We start from the raw sequence: 22,399 nt of genomic DNA on the forward strand, positions 1-22,399 counted from the left end.
TTATTGCAAATAGGTGTTAATCATTTAATGTGTACTGAATTAGAGGTATGAATTGTTTCCAATAAGTGTCAAACTGCATTGTATGAACCTTTATTCAAATTATTGCAAAACAAAATTGACAAACAAAGCAAATGACCAGCAAAATTGAGTGCCAAAAGCCCTAAACACAATTTAACAGCAGTAAGCAAAGAATGTCAAGAAGTACAAAATCAGTGGTGAACATGAATGGTTCCTTAATTGCTTTTCAGCGTCAGTTCAGTTAGAACTCAAAGTCATCCTCCGTCATGTTGATGGCCCAGGCAAATTTGTCCCTTTGGCTCTTATTGTAGATTTTTTCTATTTTTACCCCCATGTTCTTGCACCTGAAAAAATGGGGAAAATTTAAACCGAAAGGTCCCAAATCTTTCCTCATAAAAAAAGCACAGGTATACTGATAAAGAATGTGAATGCAATCGATACAAACTAACCAGAACATTTAATTATACAGGGGTGTGAAATCATAATAAAAGCCCTACTGTAATCTGTTGACAACTTAAACATAATTGATATTGAATCGATTATTTCTACAGTGTTGTTTAAAGATCGACAATATATAACTTTAAAGCTAGAAGTTAAACATTTGCATTTATGATGAAACAGCCTTTTTACATTAAGCCGGAGACAGTTATGTTATCCAAAGAAAATTCTCTATTTACAAAGTCACCGCGTGGAATATTAAAAAAAGTCAGAACGTTCTGTAGTAGTAAGAAAGAGCGGTTAGTCTTGTGAGTGATGTATCTACACATTTTGATGTGATGCACGCGGCTCACTGCTGGGGTCAGCACCAAGTGAAAAACCAGAGAGCCCCTTTGAGGTGGCCGAGGCCTTGAGAGCCCGTGTGGTAATGGTCACTCACCAGGCCACGCTTATGCGCGGGTCCAGGTAGTTGAGCTTTGAGGTTCCAAGTGCAATCTGTTTGTTTTCCTCTTTGTCCATCGCCTGGAGCTCCAGCTTCAGCAGCTTCTCCTCTGAGCGCTTCACCGCTGCCTTCTTGCTCTCCACCAGACTGACAGAAATCACACAAGGTTTCTTTCTGTTAACGGGAGTTCTTCAGACATTCTGGGCAAGCGAGGCGCCATCCGTATGCAGGCTAGTTCAGAACGCCTTGTGTGTAAATAACTTAAAAGTAGCAAACCAACTGGCAAAAAACAAAGACTACGCATGTACAAAATGCAGAACAGTGAATATTAGACAGTTAGAGCAACCCTGTGTTGTAACAAATGGCTTACAGTTGTCCTTGAAGGACCTCGAAATGCCTCCCACAGAAACTAGGGTTCCCATCCTGTGCCACACAAGAATGAACAAGGACGCACAAAGACTAAAAGGAACAGCAGCGGAGCACGTCACGGACGCCAACACAACTTTCCCCGACTGCTAGAGTAAGGCTCATTATTCACTGTGAAACAGTTAGCCGTGTTTGGAGGCACCTAAACCTGCCGATTGGTTCTCGTTATCAGAATTGTTTTGTCCACCGCTTTTTTACACCACTATGATGACACGTACATCTGCAGCTTGGCGTTGGAGATCCCTTTGGTCTTCGCCTCCTTCTTGGCCTGTTTGAGCGTCGTCTTTGCGAGGGCCAGATTTTCCTTTGCACCATCAATCTGGGTGAAGCACACATGGATATGGTTGAAATATGGAATACTTTCAGCTCAGTTATTGGGCTGGAAAGGTTCTGACGTTGTGGTGACATGCTAAAATGAATGTATTATTTATTGTGATGAACGATTGATAAACCTTCTTACCTTGGCCTGAAGGTTAGCCATAGACTGGTCGAAGGTCTTTGGCGGCGCCCGCTGGTGGTTACATAGAATGGCAACTGCTCTGTTCGCCCTGTTGTAGGACAGCAGCTTCTCAAACTCGTTGGCTGACTCTATGGGGTGTGAGGAGTGAGTTATTTCTATTTTTAAGGAGGTAAATCTCAGATTTAATAAGGCCAGTTCCAATTTAGACCTTGAGACAAACACTTTTACAGACGGCTGCCATTTAATTTCATCAGATCGCTAAAAGCATCAACTATTATTCCTGTGGTCCACACAACACAGCCACATCCTGCAGACTGGCTCTCGGTGGCAACCCATATATGAGGAAAGCGTGACTGAGGAAACCTGATGAAAGTGTCACAGCCCGCAGTGATAATGTGCTCCCGGAACAGTGGCCTGGTTGTAAGTTCATCTTGAATCAAGCGAACATTTTAATTAAAAACATCAAAACTGTGGCATGTTTTATCATAGGACTCCATGCCACCAGCAGTGAGATAATAAGACAATGATAGGCGCCAGTCAGACTGATGGAAGGCTGTAGCATCCAAACATATTGAAAGCTTCCCTGCTGCTTTGGAATATGAGACGGTGCCGTCATGTTAAACCGCTTTATAGCATGGCGACTGTGTGTGTGTGTGACACTCACTGTTTGTCAGCTCTTTGAGCTGCTGCTGTAGGGTGATGGAAGCGTTGTACGTCCTGAAGACCTTGGCGGTCAGACCGGTCATTAGAGAGCTCAGGTGCTTGTTCAGCATGCCAGTCTGCAGAGGATTAATGGGAAGGGGAGCGGGGGAAGGCCGAGACGACACATTCGCATCACTCGCATCAGCAGCGAACCCCACAAAACTGAGCCGTTGCCACTGGGTGGCACTGCACCACTGCAGTGTTTGAAGCATAGAACACCATCTCTGCCTTCACTTTCACTGACAGCCATTAGAGCGGACAATTAAAAACAGATCAAAGTGCTATTTCTCCTCTGACATTTCGGTAGGTATTAGAAACAAGTTGGACCTCACATAGCCAACGGTCAGATAGCTATTAGCTCCTGTTAAATGGTTGCAGCGCCGACAGGATAGGGAAGAGATTATACGCTGGTATCAAAAACACACACTCACTGTACCAATACTGATACAAAGTATAAACAGAGACTCAAAAGCGGGTGCGTGCATTTCTAAACACAAATGAAAGTGCTCAGACGCAGAGAACAAAACATCCAGATGAGCTCGCAGCTCTGGCAGCAAAAGGAATCATCATTCCAATGATTCTGGGGAGTAATACAATAATAATGAGGTGGGTTTAATCAGAGCAGGGTCAGGACCCGGCTGTTGGGGGACGGGAAGGGGGGCAGACTTGTGAGAATGTGTTTCCCTGCAGGGTTCCGTTAGAAACATGGCGAGCACCTTACACCCCAGCCCCACCTCTGCCTGCCGTTTTGTGTGTTTGTGCGTGTCATCTTTTAAAAAGGCATTTCTTACGGTTTACCATTAGTGCAGCAGGAATATCTAACTAAAAAACACTGGATGCCGCGCACCGTAACTTCCTCATCAACCTACGCCCATTGCCAGGGCCACATATCGCCCGCTATCGCGCTAAACCTGCTATGGTGACGTGGTTTTTAATTTTTCCGCCGGGTGTTTTCTGCATGCGTTCCCATTTAAAAAGAAAAAGGGGATCCAAAAAAGAGTGAAGGCAGAACTAGAAGAGCCAAAGCAGCTTAAAGGGACAGCAGATCGTGTGTTTAAAACACATTTTTTCAAGGGCTAACGGTATCTTTTCACACTACATTCCGCTTCACTCACTAAATACGTCACTTTGGTGAAAATAAAGACACCAACATCTGTTTCACTGTAAGTAGAGGCGAGGATACATACATCTGTTTTGCATTTTGGCGAGTTACACCATTCTAGTTTGTTCAATTTGGAAGAGGCTGTTAAGTCATTGAACTCTGCAACTAATTTTCCTTAAACCATTACTCGGCATCAAGGCCGTGTGAGGAGAGCAGCGCACCGCAGACCAGATGGCCCCTCTCCTCCTCCTCCTCCTCCTCCTCCTCCTCCTCACGGCCTTTACAGCTGCTGCATAGTTGTCAAGTCTATCACTTGCTTTCTCCTTCCTTCCCTCCTTCCTTCCCTCCCTCCCTCTCTCTCCAACGTTCTCTCTCCTCACCTGAAGCAGCTGTCACACTCCCATTGCTCCATCTACTCCTGCACACACACACACACTGGCCTGGCCTTTGCGGGTGCCAATCAGGCCTGCCCACAGCGGCCATTACCATTCCACCTCTAACACGCCCTGACATTTCTTGACACACTGGAGGGCAGAGAGCGGCGGCGTCGCACACCTTCCCACAGTTGCTCCATATCCTCATCTCCCCCTCTCACTTCTGTCCCATCTGGCGTCTTCTTTGCCCCCCACCTGCCAATCTTAAAATATAGACACAAGGCTGTCTCTCAGACTAACCCGCAGCGTTCTTATCTGCAGCTCTTTCTTGCCCAGTTTCTGCTCCAGAGTGACCGCCCACACGCTGAAGCTGTCGTCCGGTTTCCACTCCGAGGGAAGCCGTTTATCAAAGGATCCCCAACCGGGATGAACGGTTCGGTTGCTGCTGCTGTTGTATGAAAGGGCCCGAGTGCTGCCTGCCATGGGCTGACCATGTGTACGGCTGCCGCAAATTTGAGTGCTGAAATTTGTCTTCCAGGCATGTTGATTCTCACTTTCCACCTCTGTAGTTTAATTTTTATCTGCCGAGGTCCATTCCTTCTCTCTATTAAAACTCTGTACCTTTTCTTTGATTTACCCCTTTCATCTCCCCACACCACTGGCTCATTCAATCTCACCCCCCACACCTTACAATGTAGCCCCTGCCTGTCCTTTACAACAGCCTTCTGTAGCCACGAAACATAAATGAAAGAAAATTATAAAAAGAATTTCACTGTGTTTAGAAAATTAGTCAAATAAATGTTGGAGGTACTCACATTGAGGAGGTCAAAGAGGTCATCTTTGGGATTTTTGTTCTCCAGGAACACATTAAGATTCTTAAAAACCTGACAAAGTGCAGAGAAATTGCATCATGAGTATCGGAGGAACCTGGAAACCGTCAGTTACTACAAATCAAGTGACCCACATTACAACTATGCATCCATCTCAAACACTGTATTCATACAAGCTAGACCTTTGCATCCCATGTCTGAATACATTCATCGCAAAAGAACTTTTTAAAAAGGTGAGCTTACGCCTAAAAACATCAAAAATGACTTACAAACGCATCTTAATTAGCATATGGTAAAAACAAAGTGACATCGAGTCAGACTTTTTTTTGTCTATCTTGGGAAATTGTATCCATTACGTGTGACATTTCCAGCGACTATGTGGCTTCTGCAGCTGCACCTATAACCTTGTAAAATATTCCAGGCCCAATTAACAGCAAACTGACGTGTTGCTTTACAGAAACACAGACTGATTTGTGTGGTTCCCCTCGGCATTCAATCTGAAAATATAAAAACAACATGTGCTTTTGGGATGGAAGATGGGAATTGGTGTCGGTCTAAAAGTCTCAGGCAGGAGGGAAACCAAAGTAAAGCTTGTGTAATTGATTTGATTTACACACAATGCATTTATGCATCTGCAGGTGTACCCACACTGGGACTAGTTAATAAAGTCATTTGGTGTGGGTCGTTTACAAATTGAGAAGTAGGCATTTGTTTCAAACAACAGACACACACCAACGGGCTGCTAATGAGTCACCGTGTGGCGTAGTGGTTGTGAAAGGCGCATTAGAAATGGCTTAGTAACAACCCGTTAGTAACAACTTCCCCCTCCTGCTGAGAATCAATGACTTGACTTTCCATTTTATTACATCGGAGCATTCGGCTTCGGGACTCCGAATCATCCAAACGCTTTGTTCCACTGTATTGCCGGGTCCCCTGTAGTACCCTACAATCTATGAATGCAATATTCTTTTTTGCAGAAGTCACAAATTGAACTAACTGTACATGAGCCAAATGTATAAACCAAATTATTAGATTAAATGATGGCTGGAAATGGAAATCCACTTCCTTCCGTTTGTTCCATTATTAAATTCCAAGTGACATTTAGCAGCAATCTAACTGATTTCCTTGGGAATAGTCGATGCTAAAATATGCAAGGGAGTAATTATTTCTAGCTAATGTGTTGCTTTTGAATGCACTCATTTGAATAATTATACATTCTGCCAAGAAAGAAAACACTTTGGCTGTCAGGTGCTAACATTTCCCATCTCTGGAACAGAAGATAGCATGTGCTGGGACCAGAGGAGGGGCTAAAGATTTCCATATGCATACACTCACACAAATGTGACAGCTGTTGGACAGATTGCAACAACTAAGGACGATAAAAATAAATAACAAAATCAAGTTTCCGGACACATTTGGTTTTCTTGTGTTATAGATTTGGCTGACCTGCTTATTACGGTATGCGTCAACGTTTACTGTATCACCCATAACCGGCAAGAGTGGAAACAATATTTCATTACATTCCGGTTTAAAAATAACCCCGTGGAAATGTTTCTATTGAAGCCACCTGACAGCATGAAGCCATGCCAAGTGTGACTTTAACTGTGAGTTAGGCTGTTCTTTAACTTTAACTGATGTTCAAAAGAGTTGTAAACAACATACTAAAACTAAACAAAGAAAAATGGATTAAAAAATGTGCCATGTCCACAAACTGTTTCTCTCCCCACAGAAGCTCTGCAGGGGAAATAGTTTCCAGTGAATTATCAAATTGTATTTATGCTTGAAATGCTCCTTTCAAACTACTGTGTTTACTCTGTTTAAACACAGATAGTGTCTCTTGGTAAGAGGAGAGAACAAAATGTTTTTTTCCGATGCTCCGCCCCCTTAAACAACTTCTGACTGAAACTACAGGAGAGAGCTGTGACACACAAGCCGACAGCATCGGGCTTTGTGCGATGCGGGTTTGAGAAAATGTGTCCAGCATAAAAGCGCGGCGCGGCAGGGAGGTTTAACCCGGGGGTCCCGCTAACAATCTCTCGGCCAAAGAGGCAAATGAGCAGTCCGGAGGAACCAACAGTAGTTCAGGTTGAAAGACTGGACGGATGGTTGTTGTTTTAGGTGAGATTTCAGCTTAGTTGTGTTGCCTGTTTTTAAACAAAGTTGAGGCACCGGCTCGTTATTGTCTCTCCTCTCGTTCGGCTTAAAGCCAAAATGTTCCCACACCAGTGCTGATGATGGTCCATAACACGGAAGGTTCACGCTTTCCCTGTCGGTGTCTGCTCTGCCTGTGCGCGTGTTGAGGCGCTGCCGAAGCCCCGCCTCCAACAATGAAAGCAGACAAGCTTTCGACGCGATCGACTAAAATGTTGGTGACATTCATTTAGATGTAAAATGAATATCGCACCACCAAAAATGATCAGACTAATTTTCATATATTGTGCGATGTGTCAATGTATTGCATATCGCGACAGGCCTTTTTAACACCATAAACAAGGAGGAATAATGATGAAAGAAATGATTAAGCCAGATTCAACAAATTGTTCCCAGCCATTGTGGCCTAAGAGATACTGCAGAGAGACCGTCACAAAGCAGAAGACTGATGCTTCCAAAAGACTACAAAGCACCATTTATGGAGTCCAAGTATTAGGTTTCACTACTATTTAAACCACACTACGATGTACAATCCCAACAAGTAACTGCAGAGACGCAGTGGGCAGACAGGCAAATTAAAGCACTGCAGCCGCAGGAATCGCACAGCTGTGCCCTGAGGACATGTCTCTCGGTCCCTCTCTGCTGCAGGCTCAGCGCACATTGATACGCGTGGAAGTGACCTTCTCAGCATGGACGTCTGCAAAAACCCAAGGGGCACAAAACCTAGATCATCATCATGAAATACTTTGGTTTTGAAAGTATTCCTTACGTCACCTCAGCTCGTTATAAACCGTTGGGATTTTCCAAATACCATTTTCAGGTCTGAACAAAGGCAGAAGAGCAGGGATGAGTGCGAGTGTGCAAGTGCTTTTAGTACCTTCTTGATGACCGGAACCTTGTTGTAGTAACGGATGCAATCTTTACCCAGGAAGTCAAACTCCACCACATATTTGTTGCCTTCCAGGTTCTCATGAAGGGTGATGTGCTCCATGCGTAGCGAGCAGCAACCGACTGTGTCTGCCGTCTCTCCCTCATCCTTCTCATTACCAGCTCTCAGTGCCAGCTATTTTTTTTGGGAGAGGGGGGGGGGGTCAACACAACGAGGCAGTTCAGAAGTGCTCACAAAACATCTATCTATGTCTATCGATAAAATGCAGGCCAATGTCATTAGCATGGGGTCGGGAAAAGGCCGCTAGAACACATTGCAGTCATCTGTAACATGTTCACATGGCATCAGACTTCAGCACTGAGGGGAAATCTGTGAAACCAAGAGCAGTTTGTCTCTAGCGCTGGTGTTTTTACATGGCATGCTAATCGCAGCATCTTTGCGTAACCGAACCAGACCTTGTCTATGAAGTAGAGGGCCACGGCTCTTTGTCGTGTGACCATCTCTTTCGATTTGAAATCCTGGTTGTACTGGTTACGGATGTCTTCTACACACAACTTCAGCTTCCGGGCAATCTCGTATTTCTCCCAGTCCTTCTCTGCCTTTGCAGGACGGAAAGAATGGAAACAAGGTGGAAGAAAAGTGGTGCGGACAAAAGAGAAAGCAAAAGGGAGTCGAAAGGCGAAGAGAAAAGAGTGATGACGATAGAGGGAACAGCAAAGAGGAGGAAAGCAAACAGGAAACAAAATGACAATAAGTGATTTTTCTTAAAAAGCCTCTTAATCATTAAAATGGCATCTTGATACGCTGTAATATTACACATCGACAAAACTTTGACGAAATTGTCTCTGCCTGTCTGGGACTTGCTGCTGTTTACATGGGAAGATGGGACTAAAGACATAATTAAATCCACCATTGGCGAATACATGCACATATTGTCATGGAGACCAACTGCGGAATAACTTAACCTTCACACATGAAAGACAAGGAAAATAAATCAGAGAAGGGCGAAAATGAGAAGGGGAGATAATGGCAAGATGTCGCGCACGTCAAATGAGTGATATTGCCCATTTACTCTCCAAACAAAGCCATGATGGCATTTTAATATTTTAGAAACAAAAGATAATATTTGGATTTAACTTAATCTGATACAGTTTAGCCTTTATTGACATGACAAGGATGTATTATACAGATCTAATGTCAGAATTGTGGTTCTGGTCCGAGGTCAATGGTGTCAGGACCGATATGGACGACACACTCCGAATATGAACGCAAAGCCCTGATTCAAAACCAAAAGGTTTAACTTCTCTCGTTACCTTGAGTTTGGAGTTGGCGTTCAGCATGATGTATTTAATGGCACCCTGGACGTTCTCAGTCCAGCTTGCCAGCCATGTCACAGAGTTGTCATGGCGAACCTCCTTCCAGCTGTGACCAGCAGGCGGCACGGGAACTCTGGATTCTCTGTTGATTACAGGGAGAGCTTAACACAGAATGTGTGTGTGTGTGTGTGTGAGCACTCACAGCGTAGGCGCTGAAGCTAATTCATCCTAAAAAGGGCTCCCAAACTGTAAACACGAATTTATGACACTAGTGTCGAAAATGGATTCAACAATAAAATCTACAGCTATGCTATTATATGAATTATTAAAGAACAATGTTATTGCTTTAACATACCATATTTTTGAAGATCCCTAAGCCAAATAATCACCCATTCAAAATCCAAACACCACACCATCTGTAGCAGTAGCTCCCATTGCCTGTGCAGCTGTCAACATGCAGATGCATCGCTGCATACTATGAAACACTGTTGTGGGCGTTTTGCCAAGATTGCAAAAGATCTCGCGGTTGAAACACTTCTAACTGCAATGGTGGTTTCACAATTGGTTTTTCGCAAATATGGCTCATGGCAGTATTTTGCTTCACTTGCTTCACTGTCACACATCCCTCTGGTCACTATGGTCCTCTTTCCTCACTCTCACCTGCTGCAGTTGATGATGACGTCCTCTGGTTGGATCCTTTTCTTCAGCATTCCCTGCTTGGGATGCTCGCCGCGACCCCGGAACAGCCCCGGAGGCTCAATCTTGAAGTTGCCAATGCGCTCTTTGTGGTTGTCCAGCAGACAGTAGCCATATTCATCCAAAATCTTCTGGTTGGCCTCTTTCAAGGCCTAATGCAGAAATGAGCCATCTTGAACTTCTACAGGCACTAACAGGAAGAATCGTATGACATGGAAATTGTGGCACAGAAAACCCCCCGCAAAAAACACTACCAGTTTCTCCTCTTTGGTGAAGTTTTTCCTGGCCTCCACCTTGGCTTTGTGCATGGCATGGATCTCCCTAAAGTCACATTTGTCCAGATCTGTAATCAGCAACCTCTCCTCGTGGGTCATTTCCTGAACAGATGCAAACACAAATCACGTGTGATCCTTCTTGAGTTAAGTTATTATAAGTTATAGCTGCATAAAATCATAGGGAGATAAAAAAGGTATATGAAAATGAATCACTCATTTTTATTAACAATAAATCTGAGATAAGAGATTGATGGAAATTCTGATGAAACAGACTTGTTTAATTGAAAACTTCTATATTGATCACAAACAACACAATTTGAAACACCGTGCAGAGTCAAAATGTTGAACTCGAGGAAGTTGTTCCATTTAATTTATAGAGTACACAACGTTAGTCTTCCCAAATAACTCCGCATACAATAAGGCGTCAGAACAAATACAAAGGAGACGAACACGATCAAAGCAGATTAGGGACCCTGAGATGAATTACTCATCTTTGTGGAAGAGCAGACAGAAGAGAAATGGTATCGTTATAAATACCATAACAGCTGCAGGAGGACACTGTGGCACACTGAAGCCCGCAGAGCTAAGCGTTATAATTGTTAACTTTAAGTCATTGCAAGCGTTCACCCCGAAGCAGAGGTCACTAACACAGCGATCCTGGTTTATCTTGAACGTTTCTAACGTTTGAAATGGAAGGACAACATGAGCGGCTTTTACGACAAATTCTGACAAATGCACAAAGCACACAACTCCCTCCATGCAAATATGACAGAACAGACATGCAGTCAGTGTCCGTGTCAAAGGATGACTGACACACGACGGTGGGCAGGAACAGAGGGGCAGTGGAGCGAGGAAGAGTTTTTCCGGGTATAATAAACACTTTAATTGGATTTCTTCGTATGCAACGGAGCTACTTGTCGAGATTAGCATATCAATGCCTTCACACAAATCATGTTTTCAAGTGCATTGAGCACTAAGCAGCGCTAAATTAATTGTGCAGATGACCCACAGACTTCTTTGTACGAACATTTCCTGACGGGACAGATACCAGTCTACAATTTAGAACACAAAGCTGGAATCTAAACAAATCATAGAGCACGTGGATGGCATCTACAGTTTCTAAAGTTCAGCTTTTCTGATGTATCAAACACTTATGTAATGCAATGAACGGCAAAATATATATCTTTTTTAAAAACATACGATGTGACTTTCTGGATTCGTTTTAGATTCCGTAACTCACAGTTGAAGAGTACATATGATAAAAATTACACACTCCTACATGCTTGTTAAGTGGGGAAACCTGCAGAATTTCCAGTGTATCAAGTACTTCTCCCCACTGTAGATATGCAGCTCTAAAAAGGTTCAGGTCGTAACCTTGGTTCTGGGAACCTAAAAAATCAAAGACCTTTAGTTCAGGGAACTAGAGGATTGAATACCCATCATGTTGTAAACTAAACTGCAAGTGTTAATCCACTCAGTTTGTTTATTGTTTTAATGTTGTTTAAATTGTTCTTAAATTTCCTTTTTCTCTCATGTTTTTATGCTTCAATTAGTTTTATGTGAAGCACTTTAAATTGCCTTGTTTCAAAATGTGCTCCACAATTAAACTTGCCTCTACAGTTTGCTTTAATGAAGTTATTTTCTTTATTTGCATTTCAATACCACACAATCTAATCAGCCTGCTTTGTTATTCCTTGCAAAACCAACAAAATATTTAAGATCCTGGCTTTACCCTCCTCCAATCTTTAAAGTAGTTATCCTGGAACACCTTCTTGGTGGTGTACTCATGGTCCAACATCTGGCCAAAGAAAAACGCCACCTCTTCAGCGGCGAGGCTCAGCTTCACCTCCTTACCTGCACACAAACACAAACACCACAATACAACGCAGTCCTGCTTTTCAAAAACACAAAGACACTCAAACCCACACACATCCCGGATCTAAATCACGCACGCTGCGGTAGAACAGCCACTTCTGCTCCTCTGGGGTCCCGTTTGAGTAAAGCACCAATTGACGAGGACCAAGATCTACATTCAGCCCCACTACGAAGAGGGAGCCACAAACAGGTACATGGAACCAATAGATCTAACAGACTCCCTGCAGGAAATTGTTGAAAGCATTACATGTCATTTAGCTGACATTTCATTTTAAATTTTAACCCATAGTTTCCACTTTAGACTGGGGAGCAATTAAAAGTTGGGTGTCTTGCTCTGGGACACTTCTACATGGCACATGGAGCAGTCGGGTTTCAAACCACCAACCTTGCAGTTCCCAGCGCACCGCACTACTCCATGCGCCAGCATCGACCCGTACCGGGTGTACATCAGCGTTGGACTCATCAATCCTCGGATAGCTATACATTTTATAAAATCAGCTTGCTTTAATCAGTATAACCCGGTATGTTTTGCCGACTTCCTGTTGGTGTCATACATCCAGGCAGAGCAAACTGTGAAATATATTTTTTTTCGTATTTGTAGTTTTAGAAAATCCTATGCAGCCATCCATCAATCAATTCTTGCCTACACAGAGACTACAAACTAATCGTCCCCCCCCCCCCCCTTACAGCAGTCTGCGGCCGTCATTTGTTTTATATATACTTTGCAATTAGTGTGTAATGAGAAACTTTAAGGATTTCCTTTTAATTGAAAGTAAAAGAGCAGCAAATTGTGCTATAATCACATTAAATAAATCATAGCATCAGGCCACAAAAAAAAAAAAAAAGAAATACACCGTAGCGTATGCAAACTAATAAAATTAAGGCCTTGAGGAGTGCGTCTCTGCACACAGTGAGTGGGAAGCACTAGTAATTATTGTTGATGCATGGTGCGCACAATACATTATTACATGAGATTTGGAGGGGATTTGCATATAATGAAAACAAAATAAAATGGTTTATTACGGATTTGGACGTTGATTACCAAGGCAACAGTCAGCCTTCTTTAACTTGTGCTCTAAAAAGTAAAATGGGTTTCAACTTAAAAGTTTGTATTTTGGGTGAATTGAGCTGTTGCTTTATTTGTTGTCACCATATATTCATTTGTGGTATGAGTACTTCTGCCTCCAATTTATTTAGTGATCCTACTGTTATTCCTACTGTTGGCATTTTTACAGCTTTCCATATGGATTTAGTAGAGATTCAACTTTGATTTGTAATTCATGGAGCATAAATTGAAAAGAGGCAAACCAAACAACAAGAAGTATGTAGAGCTTGAAAATGTATTAATTTACTTTGGTCTGGAAGGTCCCGAAATAATTTAAAATTCTAGTCATGAGAAAAGACACGATAGAAACTGACATTCAACTTTCCCGCTCAACTGACCATCATAGAGGAAGTGAACGTTGTCTGGCAGAGGCCGGTAGTCGGGAGGGAAATAGGGTCCATTGTGTTCCAGAAACTTCCATTTCACCCCATCTTCATACTTCTCCTCCTCCCACCTAACAGAGCAAGATGGTGAGGAAATGAGGATGCATTTCAGAACAGGAAGATTGCTGCTCTCCAGGTTCCCCGTCCGTGTGTGTGTGTGTGTGTGTGTGTCTGGGTCAGGTGGAAAATATAAATCAAAAATAATAGAGCGGCAGTTCCAAACCATCTCCATCGACTCTGCTCCTCCTCTTCCTTCTTTTTGATCTTCAGCAGTCTTGCCTCCTCAGAAGCCTTTTTTGGCATCCTTGCGCGCTTTCTCTTCATTATAAGCTCTTCTTCCTCTTCCTTCTGTGACGATAAATACACTTGTCATGTGAATATAAACTCCCACTGCAAAGCCCCTTTCCAGCACACTTGTATGGTTAGTCATTTTGAATTCAGAGAAGCCTCAGGAAGACAAGATTACCTTTTCTCCTCCATTCAACTTATTTTCCTCATTTTCCTCTTTTGCACTTTTCTTCTTTGACCTGCAGGTAGCAAGAACACAGAGAGAATAGTTACAGCTAACACAGGGGGAAAAAAAGGCAAAAGTTAATAAAATCCCAAATGTATATATTCATACACAAATGTTCCTGTGTATGCAAAATAAGTTTTGCTAATCCTACTCTAATAATGTTAAATAGGCTGAAATTTCTGGCCAATCACAAGCTCAACGTCGTGACTTACGAAGGTGAAGCAGTGGAGTGTGAAGGGCCGTCTGTGGGCTCTTCCTTTACTCTTTTCCTTTTTATTCCTTGCTTTTCTACCACGAAGTCCTCATCCTCTTCGATCTGTTCCGACTCACTAGACCACAAGAAGAAGCGGGGACAGTTATTTTCAATACAAAGTTGAGTGGACCTTTCATCTTCAAATGGTTAACTATTGCTTTTTTCCCAATCAGAAGTCTGCTTTGTGGTCTTTGAAGGTTTAACTCTTTTCATAGGTTGAAAAACACGGCACAAAGTAGATTGCAGCTTTGTAGTTCAGCTAAGAGCAAAGCAAAGGTTACCCCTCTTCAACCAGTTTACAAGACTGAGCCCTGATTTTTATCAATTGCATTTTAGAAAACCCTTTGTGTTGGATCCTATTTTCTTTGATATTTGTGTACTTGAAAAAACTATTTCTATGATCTTACTTTGTCTTAGAAAATATGACTTCATTTAAATTTGGGCTTGTCTTTTTTCCCCCACTGCCACACGGCTGGTTATAGTAGGAGGACAAAATTACCCTGCCATGCAAAATAGAAAAAAAAGAACCTACAGTACACATTGACCACAAGAAATCACACATAATTACCGTAATCAAGCAGCATTGTCAAAAACATTAATGATAATGACAAAATTACAGCAATTAGAAAGAGAAAAAAAATGATACAACTGCTAGCTTAGATTTCCCAGCAGAGGAAGAAATTACTGAGTAGGGAAATTTTCAAATTAACAAATCAACAAATTAGAGTCATCACCCCTAATAACGAACAGTGTTCTCATTTCTCTGACACAAGTTTGTTAAGGGGGAAATGTGGATAATGTAAAGCCTGCAATTGTGCAACTGGCTAAATTGAGCCTAATTACGGCGCACTATAGTGGCAACTACCTGGTACACATTGTGTGAGCCTAATGCACTGTCTCGGCACCTCTACTGCACAACCCCTGATGTCTCCTGATTGAGAGTAATGAGCCCTCCTCCTGGTCTCTGACTCCACACGGCTTTGGAGCCAACGCTGTACGTGTTCTGGGTCAGAACAACGACGACATGGGACCGCTGTCCCACCTCCAGAGGAAACATGTGTTGGACGTCAGCAGATAAAACGGGAGGAAAAAGGCATTACTTCATATAGAGAAGAAAAAAAAAAGAGAGGGGATACAGTATTACAGGGGACAACAACACAATTAAATAATAATCATCTCCATCAAGAGCTCGCTGATCAAATTTCTGATGAAAATGGCAATCCTTGCCCTAAAAAGATTGGGACAATAAGGGCTAAATACAGTTGGCCTAAAATAAATTTATACCGAATAAATTGGTTCCAATGAGGAACATTTGCATCCGGCCCCTACCAGAAGGGAAGCATGTGAATGCACAGGCCCCAAAGACTGAGTGCAAGTGTCAAGGTGTCATTCACATTTATGCTGACTATCAACTCTCTTTACTACTTAAGAGCCAGAGCTTCACTTCCATTTTCTACAAAGCAGTCCTTGTTTTCCTCCAGGGAAAGAATTTCCTCATTCACTTCCCTGACTTGACTCTTTGGGAGACTATATCATAAATATGACTATGTTTAATGCAGCATCCCAAAACTAGAGAAAAATAAAAGACAAACTGCTGCCAATCCAGTCCAGCTAGCAGACCAGCTGATTCAGAAAGAAAGCGATAGCAGGCCGGAGGCCAGAAGAACCCGGTGGGAAGTCAGTCAGAAGCAGACAAAGGTCAAATCAGAGCGGCGAGCCGCCAGCTGCGTCTACGGCAAGTATTGGTGGCGAGTATTTCTGGTGCCGACCAGCGAGCGGAGCAACATTTAATCAACCAGCCACTCGTTCATTGACATCTCTTTTCAGGAAGAAGCTTTTTTTTTTTAAATGCATGGCTCAGATTGAGACTTCTCAAACTGAGTTTTAAATGCTTTTCATTCAATTTAATCACAAAAAAGGAAATCCATAATATTCCATCATTGAATAACTGAATCATCAGGTTACTATATATTTAAAAATGAAATAACCCAGCACGTTTTGTAGACTGTTGGAATTACGCATCCAGGTAAAGCAAACCTTTTGTAAAATATTTTCCCATTATTTGTAGTTTTAGAAAATCCTATACAGCCACCAGAGGAAACAAATTCTACAAGCAGTATAATATTTATACAGTCAGTGTGACCTGATGTTGATCAGCGAAAGTGCAGAAATAACCGGTTTAAAACAATAGACAAGTTTAGAAAAACACTGTTCTTCAACATTCAAACGTTGATTAAAAACTACAAAGTGAACGTTATGAACGGGGCTTCAAACTACCGATTGTAAGACCCAGTTCTCGGTTTTGTTTACTTGGGAAACTTAAGTGCAGTGTTGGGAAAGTTCACTTTCTACATGAACTAGTTCAAAGTTCAGTTCACAAATTTTAAAATGAACTAGTTCAGTTCATAGTTCAAACTTCAAAATATTTGAACTAAGTTCACAGTTCCAACTAGTTCAGTTATTTTTTTTCCATATTTTGCTGCTGTATTTTTCTATACAGAAAGCTATTTTTCAAAATTATTGCCACAGCCCAGAACCACAGACAGCAATTATTTGATCAGTTTTAACACTGAAGCTATGCATCAGATTTCATCTTCATATCCAGTTTTGAATCCTTATCCAACCAGGGTTGACATTAGCATTGAGGGGATTGTTGCTTTAATGTTGCTGTCCATTCACTCCACACTAGCAGCAGCTGCAGCGTTCACCCCTACAGTACATTCTCAAACACATGCTGCTTGAATGCTCTTTTTTAAATTTTAAATAAGATTTTTTTTCGCTACTTATTAAGGCGCGTTTACGGCGCATTTACGGTGTGTTTTCTATAGAAAATAAATAAATTAAATTTGGTAAATTTGAACAACGTTAACCTGAGTTCATAGACACCAGAATGACCGAGTTCACAGTAACGTTCATCGGGCATTAATACAGTACGTTCAGTTCACGTTCGCCCAAAATATGAACAAGTTCATGAACTATCGTTCAATGAACGCGTTCAGGCACAACACTGCTTAAGTGTGTGCGGTTGCCAAGCGGTTCAGTTGAACCGCACAATGTAGACGGGAGGAAAAACAGCGTGTGCAGAAACGGTCAAGTTTTTTGGTATACTGCACCACCGAGCAAAATCCATAAAAAGCTATACAAAAGCAACCTGGGTCAGTGGGTCCATTGACATTTACGGTCCGTGGTTCTAACAGCCTTGTGTTTTCTTCCCTAACTCCGCTGCGAGCGGCACGGAAACCTACTCAACTATCACAGCCACCTGAGCCTTTCTGCAAGGAGAGGGGAAAACTAGCTTTTCCAGGAGACATCTCCTTTGAAACGTCTCGTCATATCAGGTCAGTTTAAGTCCACATCCGGGAAACAATCCATTAACAACTCTGTAGAAACCCCACTGTGAGACAGATTTGACACAGCAGGTCTGTGGCCATCGTCTGCCATCCGGGCTGCACCCTGTGGAGCATCCAATGACTCAAACCATGCATTATTACGGTCCTGACAAGCCACAGATATTTGACTTCAATGCAGATTAAAATGCATTTCCCCTTTGAGACAGCTTGAAATATTGAAAGAATGAAAAAACATTGGATGGTTTCAAACCACAGGAATCAAATTCCATCACCTCAGGAGAGAAAAAGTGAGATTTCTGGCTCCATGGTTACTTATCAACAGGGAGCTGTGTAAACATTTTCAGAGCAGTAGGATATTAATCCAAACACTGGACCAGATCGGCACACCGAAAAGAATTCCCATGAGGTGTCACACTTGACTCAGCGGCTGCCTCCCGAGCATTATATGATGGAACTGAGAGACCGCTATAGGGAGTCTAGGGATTTGTTTCTCAGCTCACCAGTTTAAAATCCACCATGTTGGCACAGTTTGAGTTTTCTTTGCAACTTACATTGATCTGTCTCGTCTGTCCCCCACCCCCCAAAAATCCCCACAGGAACTTGAACCGTGTGCCTCCCCCACATCCATATAGCACCCCTTGAAGTCGCCTTGGACTAAATTCTACAAAACCTGCCCCGCGGTAGTGTCTATGCTCGTCCAGTAAATATATAAACAAAACAAAATAATGTGGTCATATTTTTTGGAAACATAAGATTTTAGTTTTGTCCCTTTTAATTGTATCCCTCTGGTTGCCGTAGGAAGGAACTGGGCAGAGTGGAGAGAGACAGATTCCATCTTGAATACCGGACTATAAAAACTAGAGTTAATCAGACTCCACTTGTCAGTTTATCATCACGGCCTTTAACACTGTACAGTCTACTTGTATTATGACTTCATCCCTACCCGCAACTGATGGCTGACTCCAGGGTTTCAGTCTTGGGTGTCTTGACCTGAGGGGAGGGGTGGGTTACAAAATAGCATAACTATGTTATAATGCACACAGATGGCTTATGATACAATGAACAAATATGTTCAAGCTTACATAAACATATGTGTGCAAAAAGTCTAAAAACACTCACACCACCAAAGGGCCTCGTTTATATCTTCTTGCGAGAACATGCATGCGCATTTGTTGCACATCCTATTTTCAATCTTGAAAACATGTATACAGGTAATACAAATTCCCTTTATCTGAAGCTCTTGTTAGAATCTGGCGTGGTTAAAATAAGATTAAGAGGACAAAGCTTCCATGGGTCAGGGTGTTGGTATGCATGTAAATATTGTGTTACATGAGGTGTGACTGTCTGTTGCACATACTCCAGCTGCACTGGGGTCAGTGGGTAACTGGGGCTGGCATCGTCAACCTGGTGGTAATTCCATGCAGGACACGAGTTATGGGTGGACTCATGTCCATCACAAGCTTTCCCCTCATCACAACGACACTGAATTTCCATTGAAATGTTCTAAATTGGCCATCTGTGTAGATTTCAGCCAAATCCAGCCCTCTAAAGTATTGTGACACGAGCAAATTCTTGATTTACCTTTTTCTGCGGCTTTCGTCTTTCAGGTTTCGGTGTAGCTTTAGTTGACATGGCACTGCTCATCAGGGTGTTAAGATCACAAGCAAAAAAGGTACAAAGGCTTATTATTGTTGCAGTATTTCTACCACAATAGCTTTTCTATGATTGGTCAATGGTTTGAGCTGCACTTGGAAACTGTAATAAAAACAATGTTGTCGCATCTGCTCAAACTGTCATTGTCTATTGACAGTGGTACATTAGACAAATAACCTGTGAAGAAAACCAGTGCCTCCTCCTACTGCTCCTCATTGTGTTTGTAAGATTCCACTGGGAGTCCAAACAACCAATCAGAACCAAGAACCCAAAATGTGTGTCACTGCTTGTGAAGCTCATGCACTCCAATTAAACAGCGTGGATCCAAAATGAATTCATAAACTGAGTATATTGCCTTTTCTTGCTTCAAACATTTTCGGACGCATTGTCTGTTATATTACGTTTGGTAATGAAAGCTTTGGTTTTCTTCAAAAATGTAAATTTGTGTAATGTAAATTCCACAAATTACCCCAGTAATGACAACAACAGTAAATGTTATAGGAGAAAAGCAAATAGTCTTTATAACCAGGTTGGTCAGCAATACAGCTCCATCAGAATTTAAAACAGCAGAATTCTTTTCATAAGACAACTGAAAAAATGATATTCAATTTATATTATAGGGCCGGCTACTCCTTCCAAAGCACACGTATGTCGAATACTGATTTGGAGCAGGTGATCCATTCTTTTAGTTTTATTCCCTAAATTGCCAATAAAGTTTGGTAGAATCATGTTTTGACATTCTCATATACTATTATTAGGATATAGTACAGTATCTAAGTATTAGCATATTTTAATTAAAGTTACTGAATGTTGCTTGAAAGGTGAAAGCATATCAGCTGGATGTTAAGACGCATGTCTTAATCTGGTTAGTATCTTTTTCGTAAGAAAACATTAATTGCCAACACAATCAGACAAGCGGTGTTTACGAGAGTCCCCATGTAGTTCTGAACATGTCCCTTTTGAATTTGAACTTTTCACCCTTCAGGTCTACATGTAAAATAAAACTGGGCAGCAAGTATCCCTGCAGCCATATTCATTTTATTTAAAATGGAAAATTTCCATTTCTGTACATCAAACTTCAGCAATGCAACATTTATGGAAAGAGGCCCTTTCATGCTGAGGAAAATGTGCTCCCTGAGTCTAGTAGCTGATGAGGATCAGTTGAAACGTAATCAGTAATTCAGTCAGTGTGCCATGAAATGACATGAGGCTAGCTGTAACAGAGAGCTGCCTGCTCCACTGCCAGTAGCGCTTTCAGGTGTCTATTCATCTCCCTGCTCCAATCAATTACACAAGCCAATGACAGATCGCTCCACATTCATTTGTCTGCTCATATGTGCATGGTAATGAACGCATCAGATATCAAGGTAAATTAATATATTCAAATGAAGATGGAGTGGCCACCGTACTCCATCGTCAAATGAATTTTATGCATGCTCTCAATGCAACTGGCTTGCATGACAACTCGGCCGGCGTAACACTCTGTTGATAACACTTTTATGTCTATCCTCTAGCGGCACATGCATCGTGCCATATGCCTCTCACCCTTTATTGCCTGATTTATCACCATTGCAAGAATGTGATATTCATCCAAATTGATTTCTTTAAAACCTATCGTCAAAACAAAAGGGAATGCCCTTCACGGGACTAATGGAATAAAAGCTTTGATTTGTTGCCGGATGCTGAAAAGATGTTGGTTGTGCTGGTGTCTGGTCAGCAAATATTGTAGCAGAGCTGCTTAAACTTCTATGGCACCGTAACTCATTTTAAAAAATGACATAAAATGGGATCATAATACAGTTCAGGCTAAACTGTAGCTCTTGTCAAATAAATAGTCCATCTTTTTTTCAGCAGGACCGAAATCCTCCTTGTGGCCCTGGCACGCATTGGCAAATCTGTGGCAAATCTGTAGCAGACGTCACAGCAGCGAGCTGAGTGGGCGGGGCCACATTTACCGATAACGGCCTCGCTGGTGCGACAGGTCAGCTGCCGTAAATCAGTTTTCTAATTTTAGTTGAGACACATGAGCCACCCACTCTAGTTTCCACCGTGTAGTTTTTTTTATTTTTAAGTTTGCTGGTTTTCCAACATAAGGTTTCATAGTACACTCTTTGCTTACAATTACTTTGATAGTCATTAACAATCTGATTAAATACTGAAAATAAAATCAACTTCTTTATCAATTTTAAAATTAAAAATCAATAAAAATATGTATAGTAGTCTTGGTCAGAGAGCCACAGGAGTTGCCATTGCGTGGCAGTACCGAAGGAGGATTTCGCTGTTTCTCCTTCATTACACACATAATTACACACATACATACGTGTTCCTGGTCCCATTCTCAATGGAAACGGGGTTTGCTTTGGCTCTGCGCTTTTTCAGCGTCTTCGCGTTGAGCTTGGCCTTCCCGTTTTCTTTAGCCTTCTCTCTTCCCATCGTTCACATCGAACTCTGCAGGGCACAGCGAGAAATAACTAGTTTAACGCAACTGTGAAACAGTTTACAAAGCAAAACCAACCATAACACGGAAAGGTTGAGTTTTCACAAGTTAGCCAATTAAATTAAGCTGGCACGTGAACGTTAGCCCACGCAGCCAGAGCTAAATAACGTTACCGGTAATTGGCTTAAACACGTTTCCGGAATGTTGCATGTTTAGCGAAATTCTAACGTTGGGACTTTGCACGCCACGTATGATGCCGAGGAAGTATAGCCTACGCTGCATATCGTAAAAATACAAACTTTTTTGGCGGTTCCCTTCACCTGATGGACACTCGGGAGGCTCGGATTCCGTTGACGTTAGCTTGAAGCTCCTGGGTTGAACTGCGCGTGCCTCAGCGACCAGCTGTATCCTGATTAGCTGAGGACGTTACGGCAGTTGGCATATGGGTGTGATTTTGGGGGTGTTACACCGTATTCTGTGACCTGTTCTTTCATGTCTTTCGTTGGAGTCCGTTTTCCCCTTTGGCGTTAGTTGACACAGATATTGACTCTTGTTCTGGGATATCACTGATCTGATCAAATGCAGCATCACTTTTTTTCATTTTATGATTGGTAGGGTAATGATGCTTTTTAGGCCTACCGACATCGATCCTAAAGTCCTAAAATATTATATAGATAAAAATGGAGAAGTACTTTGTTGTGTCACAGTTC

At 42.1% G+C, this 22,399-nt stretch overlaps 1 protein-coding gene across 5 annotated transcripts; it reads right to left on the reverse strand.

Annotated features, from left to right (window-relative positions):
* Positions 1-80: 80 nt before the first annotated feature.
* Positions 81-22,303, reverse strand: zgc:173742 (DNA topoisomerase I, mitochondrial). Of its 5 annotated transcripts, none has more exons than XM_037450634.2 (20): positions 21,989-22,302; positions 21,569-21,700; positions 19,181-19,235; positions 18,543-18,589; positions 14,209-14,325; positions 13,949-14,009; positions 13,706-13,830; positions 13,438-13,553; positions 11,852-11,973; positions 10,099-10,221; positions 9,809-9,996; positions 9,146-9,290; positions 8,288-8,431; positions 7,821-8,006; positions 4,778-4,846; positions 2,449-2,563; positions 1,785-1,912; positions 1,543-1,643; positions 896-1,045; positions 81-362 (listed from the first exon to the last, which is right to left on the reverse strand). In XM_037450634.2, the coding sequence occupies exons 2-20, from the start codon at positions 21,586-21,588 to the stop codon at positions 260-262; spliced, it is 2,115 nt and encodes a 704-aa protein (XP_037306531.2). In that variant the 5' UTR covers positions 21,589-21,700; positions 21,989-22,302; the 3' UTR covers positions 81-259. The 5 variants fall into 5 exon arrangements, with proteins under 5 accessions (XP_037306531.2, XP_037306527.2, XP_037306529.2 ...); XM_037450630.2 differs by having other exon boundaries at positions 21,573-21,700; positions 21,989-22,301; XM_037450632.2 differs by lacking the exon at positions 21,989-22,302 and adding an exon at positions 21,863-21,985 and having other exon boundaries at positions 21,573-21,700.
* Between the last annotated feature and the right edge of the window lie 96 nt (positions 22,304-22,399).

The sequence above is a fragment of the Pungitius pungitius genome, chromosome 6 (assembly GCF_949316345.1).
Source record: "Pungitius pungitius chromosome 6, fPunPun2.1, whole genome shotgun sequence".
NCBI classification, from domain to species: Eukaryota; Metazoa; Chordata; class Actinopteri; order Perciformes; family Gasterosteidae; genus Pungitius; species Pungitius pungitius.